The sequence below is a fragment of the Aulonocara sp. 'chitande type north' Nkhata Bay genome, linkage group LG11 (genome assembly GCF_057382095.1).
Source record: "Aulonocara sp. 'chitande type north' Nkhata Bay isolate Kocher_YH1m ecotype deep benthic linkage group LG11, A_spYH_male_GT1.1, whole genome shotgun sequence".
Taxonomy (NCBI): domain Eukaryota; kingdom Metazoa; phylum Chordata; class Actinopteri; order Cichliformes; family Cichlidae; genus Aulonocara; species Aulonocara sp. 'chitande type north' Nkhata Bay.
Window position 1 is genome coordinate 38,429,164 of NC_141354.1, and position 10,779 is coordinate 38,439,942.

Here is a 10,779-nt window from a genome sequence, read left to right on the forward strand (position 1 = left end):
GAATCCAAATGTCATACTTTGTCATTTATTTTGCTGATCTTCAAGTCACAACACATCACAATCGCCTGCCAGTTTGTTACTCATGTAAATCATCTGTGACTCACATGTTACAAGCAACTCAAGCCAAGTTCAAACCCAGCAAAACAGTTTTTGTTGGCAGGTATTTCAGAAACTGTGGATCTGCTGTAATTCTCCCACAGTCGGGCCTGTCAAAACCTGAAAAAACCTGAAGGGAAGCCAGTATAGGAGAAATATGCTCTCTTTCTACTTACAACATGTGCTCAGCTCGGGTAACTAAAGCTATGCTGTCTGGTAAGGTAAGAACAGACATGGTAATGCACATGTGTTTGACAGTTTATTTCCAGCAAAACGTTCAGAACATTTTCATGCTTTCGAGCAGGTGTGACGTTGTACAAGTACAGTGTCCCGGATTCGACAAGTGGCACAAAAACAAAGCAATGGAGGCCCAGTAGAGTGCAATCAGATGAAGAGTTTATTAAGAACACACGTGTGGGAAGAAGTACACAGCATCACATCTGCGGACTTCTTCTGCCACAAATACACAGAGAATGGTTTATATAACGTCAGCGTTAAACGCCCCTTCACGCGTTCTGATAACATATTTTGTATTTCTAAGAACATCATTTGCATTTTGTACAGACAATGAGCAATTTTGAGAGCTAAGGTCAGACACAGAAGTTCCTCTTTCTAACATCTTTTCCCAAATATGGCCCTGGAGGTTCCCGTGGACTTTTCTTCCTTTTGACCCATCTTCTGTCACCTGTTACTAAGCAAACTCAAATGCCAAAGGCTACAACAAGAAGCTGAATACATTCAGGCCTTCACTCAAGCCTGTTTCTAGATTATATGTACTATATGTGTTTTGTAAGCGTGTATGCAGTTTTAACCTTCTGTTGCTCTAAGTCACCTACAATAGACTGCCCAAACAAAGCTTGAGACCTTCGATTGACTGAGCAGAATACACTTCTTTAATGAGCACAAAATGCCATGTGTATAAAATGGTCTTAGCTGTAGCTGTAATAAAAAGTTAATGTAAAGCCAGCAGGTTTTAATAAACATCTTAATGCAGTATCAATACTATAGATTATATCATTAATGATGCAGAATATATTGGAGCCATAAAATAATTACCTGTTCCTGTTGTGGAATTAAAGAAAGTTTAATCCACAGATCATGTAATGATAGTGAAGACAGCTAGAAGAACATCAGTCAATAAAATTCATCAACATGAGAATAAATCAAACCGAAACCTTGTCAGGCTACATTCAGCACAAGTGGGGACAAAGAACAAGGGGACAAGCTCTATTTTAAGATTAAGGGATGAATTCATTCAGCCTATGAACGTCAGCCAATAAGAATTAGGAAACGTTTAGACCGTGTCACAGTCTTCCTCCCCAGAGTATCCAGGAGGCTCCGTTGGACCCACTCTGTGGAAAATCTTCCCATCAGGCTGCGTCTTCCACGTCAGCTTCACCTCCTCCGTGATCCCTTCCTCGCCCAGCTTCACCTTCAGCTGAAACATAGTTTTCATATATCAACAGAAGCTCCTCACTGACTGGTCGAGGTGAATGAAGTTTTTATCGCTATAAAGTGCGACTGATTCACGATGACAGGTCTGGCTGCAGTTCTTTGATGTCCACCACATGCTCCTTGATAATTTACAAAAATAAAGTTAAAAAGTAAGATTTTGTTTATATAACACCTCCCATGATAAATATCACAACCGGCAGCAATAAAGGCCCCAAAAGAAAACCTGGCGGTACACCGCAGGAAGGAGAAGGACCTGCGCACAGAGCCAAACATCATTCAGGCAGAGAAGCGCTCCAGAACAGACCCTGATCTCAGCCTTTCAAGGATAACACGATGGTCAGCAGTATCAAATTCTAAAATGAGGGCAATATGAAAGTGTGCAATGTTGAGATTGATCTGTAACTGCAAAGAAAAGAAGGGTCAAGGACTTTATCAGGGTCCAGTGAAAATATTCATAGCGAGCACACGGAGAATAAATGGAAAAAATAATAAGTTTAGACTCAGAGATATCAAAACTACGGAAGCCCGTCTCCGCCACTACAAAAAAAAAGTATCAATAACTTGAAATTTCGACTTACTTCAAAACTTTGAGTTAATAAATCGAAATTTTCGAGTTAGCGCTGCCGATCAGTAATCTACGTGAATGACGTCATTTCCTTGTCAGCCGGAAGCTGAAGCCCTCAGCTGCAGCCAGTCATGAATGCAAACATTGCTGATCATTTTCACCGTGGCTTCACAAATGATGAAATCCCTGTGCTATTAGCTGAATCACATGGCGTTACTGTCAGCAAACTCTCGAATGCGCTAATTTGTTGCGATCCGGTTTTGAGTGATTACTGATTGGCAGCGCTAACTCAAAATTTTGAGAAAAGTAAGTCAAAATTTCAAGTTACTGTTCTAGAAATTTCGAGTTAAGGATTGTTTTTAGTGGCAGAAACGGGCTTCCATTCCCTTTTTCCAGGTCTCAGCAGCTTCTTAGTTGGCTGTATTGTGAGATACTTTTAAATTTACCCGGTAACTAAAGCAAGCAGCATGGTGGTGCAGCGCTTGCAGTTTCACTTTGCAGCATAAGATCGTGGGTTTGAATCCATGGACTGGTCTTCGTGTGCTCTCTGGAGCTCCATTCATTTGATATTTTATTTTTTTAATTGGATTATAGTTGCAGGAATGCGACTTCCTGTACCTGCATTTATTATTACAGTTATTATAGCTGTGCGCTCACTGAGTCAGGGCATCGCGTGTCCTCTGACCTGCTGCAGGATGGATTCTTGCACTGTCGGGTCGTTCAGGTCTGCAGATCCCACCCTCAGCTGAACCTTCACGTTGTACTTCATGTTGTACTTCACGTTGTGCGTCACGTTGTGCGTCACGTTGTATGTCATGTTCTTCTCTGCGGGCTTGACATCTGCAGTGAAATAAGAAGTCACCAGACCAGGAAGATCATACTCTGAGGAAGCAGTGATGAAGGACCCACCTTGGTAACAGAGGAACTCATGATTCTTGTCACAGTCTTCACCGAACCAGAAAGCTGATGACGTTTCCATCAAGGCACAGTTCTTACCATCCTTAGGCTCTCCAGATTTCCAGTTTGTGTACGTGGCATTGCTTCCATCTAACCACCCCCACGATGTTTTGTACAAACCAATCCAAGCAGTTTGGGTGTTTATAATGTTTGACAGTATCAGAGCAGTGATCTTGATGTTGTCCTGCTCTGTGTTGATGCTTATCAGGTCTGTGTACTTCTCCCTGCAGTAAGACTGAGCAGCAGACCAATTCATTGGTGTCTGAACCAGGATTTGATCACGTGTTGCACCTGAACAAGGAAAAAATAGACAGATTCACACCAGTGACTGTTCTTTAGAGACAGTCTGATGCTTATGTTCTTTTCTGTTTGCAGTACTTTCACTTGTGATGTTTTTAAGTGCAGCATCTTGCATGAGTATAGACTTTGTTTGATGCTGATGTTGGTGAATTTAAAAATAACTCACCACTGTAACAGATGAAATGATTCTGAACTGTACAATCTCTGGTAGACCAGAACCCAAACTTAGATATTATGACACACTGTCCCGTCCCTGGCTCATTCAAGGCCCATTTCCTGAACCATGACTGAACCTGGCCTGTTTGAGACCATTTCCACATGTTCCTGAAGAGTCCGATCCAAATGCGTCCTCCTGATGCTGCCTGCTGGGCTTCCGAGTTATTGGCCGGTCCCTGGATGTTAGCGAGGTCGGTGTACGTCTGTCTGCACTTTTGGAAAGCTTCATACCAGTTCAGTGATTGACTGACGTAGTGGAACTGAACAGGCTGAAGATCACAGACCACCACACAACCTGAGCGACGACACGGGAAACAGTCAAAAGATTCTCTGTAGATTAAAAAATCAAAACGGTGCTCGAACCCTTTAAAATGTTGTTTGTTTGTTTGTTTGTCATTATAAAGTCACATGAAATGCAAAGTTACAAACAGGACTCTCAGTCTCGACTTGAGGTGACTGTTGTGATTCGGTGCCTTCTACATGAAATATCATCTGTGCATCATTTAATCATATGGACCACCTCGAGTACCAACTCTGTGATTGAGGCCTAATGATTTGAGGACAGAATCGCTAATTTGACATTGAACTTCTCCGTATAACAAAGTATTCTAGAGTGAAACTTGAGTCATGCAAGAGGACGATGGTCCCATCACAGCAGCATCTGAAAAAAGTCCCAGAAAGTTGATTCTGTTCATCTGGATGTTTTCAGCGGGAGAAACGTTTCATCATCATCAGCTGACTGCAGGTCTCCAACCTTGTAACCAGAACATTTACATAATGACTGAAACCAGCCAACTGAGGGAACAATGGGCTGGGACGTCAGCTCCCTGATCATTAATATCCAAATAGTCATGACCATTTGTTATGACCCGGCTCGAAATGACCGTAACAAGAGCGGGGTGTCCCATGACTTCCCTGTTAGGATGTTTTTGAGTTTATTATATTATTTATACTTTCTAAATGGTAAATGGCCTGTATTTATACAGCGCTGTACTAGTCCCTAAGGACCCCAAAGCACTTTACACATCCAGTCATCCACCCATTCACACACTGGTGATGGCAGCTACATTGTAGCCACAGCCACCCTGGGGCGCACTGACAGAGGCGAGGCTGCCGGACACTGGCGCCACCGGGCCCTCTGACCACCACCAGTAGGCAACGGGTGAAGTGTCTTGCCCAAGGACACAACGACCGAGACTGTCCAAGCCGGGGCTCGAACCGGCAACCTTCCGATTACAAGGCAAACTCCCAACTCTTGAGCCACGATCGCCCTGATTCTAGTCGTTGGTTTCTTTGAGTTCTGTCTTATGGTTTATGTCTGTCTTCTCTAGTTGCTCTGTCTCCAGTTCACGTCTCTGTGTATCCTTAGTTCCTATATCCCCGTGTCCAGTCAGTGTCAGTGTCTGCCCTGGTCCCACTGTAGTGCCTGCATGTGAGTCTGTGTCTTTGTTCAGTCTGTGTTATGTGTTTCCTGTTTTACTTTGAAGGTCTCTGTCTTATCTCAGTATGTTCAGTTTACGCTTCCTTTGTCTCGTCAGTTCTGATTTGCCCCAGCTGTGTTTCCCTCCTGTTATTCATTCCCTGATTGCTCCCTCTGTGTATTTAAGCCCTGTGTTTCTCTGTGTCCGTGTTGTGATCTACCGTTTACCAAATGGTGTGTTCTGTCAGTCCTCCGGTGTTAGTTTATTTTGATTGTTTCCAGTTATGTTATATTTGAGTGTAACATTAAAGCGGTTTTGAGTTCACATCTGTCTCTGGAGTCTGCACCTTGGGTCCTTTTCCTGTCTGCACACAGCCGTCACATAACATTCCCACGCCCAAACAGACACAGCCACAGCATCGGACTTTTAACAACGGTTTATTCACAACAATGGCACTCACGGTAGTGGGAGTGTATAATTTCGGGGTGAGCTAAGGCCAACACAACAAACAAAACTCAACCTAGGCTTCGGTTCCCCTCTGACCTGTTTACGGAAAAGAAAGAAACAACACAGTCTGACCTCCCTGGTCTAAAAACACAGGAGAAAAGAAGGCTTCCCAAAATAATCGGCAGCTCACCCCTACTTGCTCCGCACTTCACACACATGCCCGACCTTTTATCTAAATAGCTATGGCTGCGGCTGCTCCGTCCGGACCTGAGGCAAGTGCACGGGAAGTCTGCCACACCCCCCCGCACCGCAGCTCTTCGGTCGCCCTTTTATAGTCCATGTCCACAGCAGGAACCAGTTACATCAGGCCGTGGCCCTGCACAGGTGAATCTGCATACACACGTTAAGAAACAGAGAACCCACCAACACACGCACGTAACACCATTGATCAATGATTAATTCTTTGATCAATAACCACGAGTACCATTCACAGAGAGTTGGAGAATGGCTGCAATCACAGCGTGTATGTCACAGCATGACAGATGCACCCTTGGGCCCCCTCCTCGACTCAGAGATGGTCTTTACACAAATGGCCTCCTTGACTGAAGAAGTCAGTTGGATGAGAGACGAAACTTTTTTCCCACTGAAGACGCGTCAAGATGAATTTCATATAATTATGTTCCTGTGAATTTGAACTTGGCAGAACAAGCTATGGGTGTGGTCCGCTTTATTTATTATCATGTCCTAGCAGCGTGTGCTTTTGAAGCCCTTGAAAGAGCAGTTTGCAACTTTACTTTGTCCCAGGGTTTAGTTGGTAGGTGACAGGAGGCAGATTCTACAGTCATGGTACAACATTGTGACTTCAACAGTTCTTTGATGGAATAATTTCACTGACCTGAGAGCAGCAGGAGGATCACTCCACGTCCAATCATGACTGAGAGCTGAAAGACCGTGAAGATGTCGTCATTAATATCATTTGCAGCAGATCACGAAAGCAGCAGCATCAGAGCAGACTCAGACTCCAAAATATAATTACACAGAGCTCTACTTAAAATATATTACTTTTTATTAAAATGTTTACTTAGCCCATGTAGGAGGTACATTTTTAGACAAGTTACTACAGTCAGCGCAGTCAGCAGCCTCACCTGAGATGCAAAGTAATGTAACTGCAGGTTCAGAGTAAACTGCACAGACGTCAGTATCACAAAAAGAAGGATGGATACAAAAAAACCTTTCTTTTCATCATTAGCACAAAGTTTTCAAACATCCACAGAGCTCAGACAGGAACAGAAACGTGATGTAAGTGGGCAATATTCTTATCAGGGACATGTTGTGCACGGGCACAGTGAGGAGTGGACCCAAATGCAGACAAATTAAACGTGAAGACAGAACTGGATACTAACGAAATGCGAGCCGTTTAATAAGGCTGATGAAACAAAACAAAGGGGCAAAGGTGAAACAACATGAAACTAAACAATAATCTAAGCTGGCAGAGCTAAGGTAAAGCAAACGGACATGAAAACCTGGACACGAGGAACGTGGAACACAGACAGATATGTAGTGATGTGACGTTCTGTATCGAGGCTTCGAAGCGTGTGTCGAGTAATGGAGGGGGCGTTTCCGCGAAGCGCGTATCGAGGCTTGCTTCATTTATGGGAGGAGCTGAAAATGATGACGTCCGAAGCCTCGCTGCCCGGCTGTACCACGTGACTGGTTCATGAAGCGGTTCGAACTTTGCCGCGAGATATGACAGCGATATAAACCCCTCAGACTTCATTCAAAATGTGGGTGTTTGATGGAGAGTTGCGGTTAGTGAGAGTTAGAGACAGTTTAGAAAAAAAAGAAATCGCCTACGACCTGCCACAGTGGAGAAACTGTTGTTTTTAAATAAAAACCAATGATGTGTCCCCTAAACACTAATCACTGTCCTTGCCTCAATGTTACAAAAGCACAACCACTGTCCACACCTCACCTCACAGTATATGATCATTTCCATTTTAAGCATTTCCAAATAATCATTTCCCATACTGCCACTATAAATATACACAGTATACTGCCATCACTACAATATACATGTTTTACACACTCCTTTTGTTGTTGACATTTACAGGCTGTGTGCAAAAGGCCACAGTCTTCAAATTCATGCCAGCTATTATTTTTACGTCCAGTAGGTGTCCTGCTAGAGCAAATGAAGCTTCATGAAGCTTCGCGTTGGGGTGAACCAATTGGATGAAAAGCTTCAGTGCTTCATGAGGCTTCATCTGCCCATCACTACAGATATGGGAAGATTAACAGGCAATCCGACAAAGACTGAATGACAGCTAAACCAAAGGAAAGGAAACACACGGGGAGCACAGCTGGGACGAATGAACATAACGGCAAGACAGGAGGAAGCGAGCTGAACACGCTGAACATGGGATACGAGACTGTCAAAATAAAACAGGAAGTGCAGAGAAGCAGACCCGAGACACACAGGCTTGACATAACCTCAGGGAAATAGAAACGGGAGATCGAGCACGGACATAACTTTAGCTGCGTTCAGACTGCAGGTCTTGATGCTCAGTTCCGATTTTTTGATCAAATCTGATTTTTTTTTGTCTGCTCGTTCACACTACAAATAAAATGCGACAGCAAACGCGCTCCAGTGTGAACGCTCAAAGCGGCCGCATGCGCAAAAGAAGACGTCACACACAACGCGCTCTGTTTAGACCCAGAGCAACAGCATTGTTTGACTGATGGCCTTAATATAAAGACTTCGGACTTCACGTTTCCCAATTTTTGCTTTAAGTTATTTTGTTATTTACATAATAATGTAAATAACCTAATAATGATCCTTATTGCTGTTTTAGAGGAGCGCTGCTTCAAAGGATAGCTTATACAGTACAAAGAAAATGTTCACGTTTCTCCAACGTTGTCTTCACTGGATGGACAGGAAGCGTTCGCGATGTCTTCTCTGGAGCTGATAATTGGCGTCTGTCTTGTGTCGGTGACATAAAAGACAGATTTAATGCGACATGACCATCAAACAGCAGTCGCTTTCTTTCTTTCTTTCTTTCTTTTTTCTGCCTGTCCCATTTGGTTCTTTAGCCATCAGAATTGTTGTCTGAAGACCAACAAGGAGACCCAATGGATTTATTTTGCCAAATGGATCATCGTGGCATTGCCGTATTGGTCCATTTGATCGACCTTTGTTTTTATTATTTATTATATTTTATTTTCAGATGTTACAGACGGGACAGACATGAGTGAGGGATAGGAAAGGGAGAGAGAAAGAGGAAGGAAAAGAAAAACAGAAGGGGAGAGGGACAGCAAGAAAGGGGGGAAGAAAAAAAAATCTCCTGGATCACCTGTTGAGAGAAGAAGAATAGAAAACAAGCAAAAAAAAACCAAAACCAAAGCAACATACTAAACACAACACCATCGCATTAATCTAGCTAAGTGTAAACAGCAGTAAATACTAAATATTCAATGTTGTTGTGCAGCACGCAGGACAGACAGCGCACAATGTGCTTTGAAGTAGCAGCCAAGAAAGGTGTAATTTAAGTCTACGAGCAGTGAACACCCGTGTGCACACCTGTGTGGATCAGCGCGCTTGTATTCAAATGGTTTCCACATGTAATGGTCTGCAAGAGGATGTAGCGAGCCATAGCCCCGTCCCCCAGGGCATGAAGCAGGCATGGAGGAGATCCAGGTTCCAGACATCCAGAGGCCTCAGAGTGCGAGAGCCCAAGGAGGACCACCGGAAGGGCATCCGTGCCACCCTCATGGGAAGGGCTGAGGTTCCTCAGACGAGGCGTCACCCAGTAGCCACCGAGCAGAAGCTAGAGGGGGCTGCACCGGCGTGCCCGCCGGCTCTGCCGGCAGCCAGCTGTGCCAGAGTGAATTGAGCCGCAGGCCCAGAGGCCGGAGGCCCGAGGGCCCCCCGCACCCCGGAGGAGGCCTGACCGAGCAACAGGCGCCAGGCCCCGCCAGGTAGCCACCGGGAGTGAGCCGGTACATACCTGAGTGCCCAGCCCCGGACACCAAGAACCACCAATGCACCGACCCCTGAGGGCATCAGTCACCGGCAGGGAGTGTGGTGAGGGGAGACAGGCCTTGGAGGGCCTGGGAGTTCCCAGAGAGGTGGAGTCTAAGACCCGACCTGACATATAGACACAGACACAAACATGCATTCCCACCCTCATGCACACATATACAAACACTCAGCACTCACCCAACGTAAGGATTGACATAAATGGACATGTACACACAATCACACTCCCCAAACATACTCTATACCCCGGGTCCAGGTACCCTCGCCCCCAGAGGGGGAAACAGAACCCAGACCCAAGAGATGTTACCCTTCCCCCCGGGGTGGAGGCAAGCAGACCGTCCCAGGCTCCGCAGCAGCAGGGAGGCCAATCGGACAGCCAACATCTCCTCCCAGCCCCCCCGCCCCGATGGCTAGCAGAGAACGGGGGTGTGTGAAGACCACACACCTCCCTCCTCCCGCTCATGTGTAGTGTTGCTGCGTGTTGTTCTCAAGTGCATTTAAAACAAGGGAGAGCATGGTGCTGCTGCCAGAGAGCAGCAGGTGTCAGCACGGCCCCTCCCGAGAACCCTCAATGTCTACATGGATTTAAAATTGAGAGGTGGGCACCGGCGCCAGAGGTAGGTTTGAGTACACCAACCGTCCACTGGACGCCGTTAACGTGCCCCGCTTTCTAAAACATCGGATATGTATCGGATTCAGGGCCACATACGAAAGTGACCCAGATCGGATTTGAAAATATCGGATTTGTGCCGTTCACACTGTCATACCATGATCCGATATGGGTCGCAGAGGGTCAGAAAAATCGGATTTGATGCGCTTTCGCCTGCAATGTGAACGTAGCCTAAGAAACAAATACAGAGAACATGACAGCAGGGAGACACACATGACAGACAGAAGGACACGACGGGAGACGTGTAGCCAAGATGAGACGAGACCCAGAGGGAGACAAAGACAGCACTGAGACACACAAAGGGAGACTTAAACACAGGGGACATGACAAAGTGGGGAAGAAGACACAAGGACACACACATAAACAGAGACACACAGAGAGGGACACAAAGGACAAAGACACAAGCGGAGCCTAATAACAGAGAACTGGTCATAAGTAAGCTGAGAGACGTAGTAAGAGTGAAGTCAGAAATAACCAGTTAAACAAAAATAATCATAATAATACACAACAGAAAAGTCAATGACGCTCTGCCAGATTAGCTACATGATAAAACAATAATAAACATGTAAAGGTATCATCTCTGTCCAGTGAGCTTCTGTTGAGGTTTGTTCATGAGAGC

General features: G+C 45.2%; 1 protein-coding gene across 2 annotated transcripts; it reads right to left on the reverse strand.

Annotated features, from left to right (window-relative positions):
• Positions 1-1,320: 1,320 nt before the first annotated feature.
• Positions 1,321-6,994, reverse strand: LOC147319808 (macrophage mannose receptor 1-like). 2 transcript variants are annotated; one of them, XM_086312571.1, is made up of 6 exons: positions 6,603-6,994; positions 6,353-6,398; positions 3,540-3,884; positions 3,026-3,364; positions 2,802-2,956; positions 1,321-1,534 (listed from the first exon to the last, which is right to left on the reverse strand). In XM_086312571.1, the coding sequence occupies exons 2-6, from the start codon at positions 6,387-6,389 to the stop codon at positions 1,391-1,393; spliced, it is 1,020 nt and encodes a 339-aa protein (XP_086168697.1). In that variant the 5' UTR covers positions 6,390-6,398; positions 6,603-6,994; the 3' UTR covers positions 1,321-1,390. The 2 variants fall into 2 exon arrangements, with proteins under 2 accessions (XP_086168697.1, XP_086168696.1); XM_086312570.1 differs by having other exon boundaries at positions 2,802-3,364.
• Between the last annotated feature and the right edge of the window lie 3,785 nt (positions 6,995-10,779).

Excerpts from the sequence above, each read along its gene's own strand:
- LOC147319808 (XM_086312570.1), bottom strand. The coding sequence starts at position 6,389 with ATGATTGGACGTGGAGTGATCCTCCTGCTGCTCTCAG. Across the intron at positions 3,885-6,352 it reads GATCCTCCTGCTGCTCTCAG|GTTGTGTGGTGGTCTGTGAT; the intron begins GTCAGTGAAATT and ends GTCGTCGCTCAG. Across the intron at positions 3,365-3,539 it reads TCATTTCATCTGTTACAGTG|GTGCAACACGTGATCAAATC; the intron begins GTGAGTTATTTT and ends TTCCTTGTTCAG.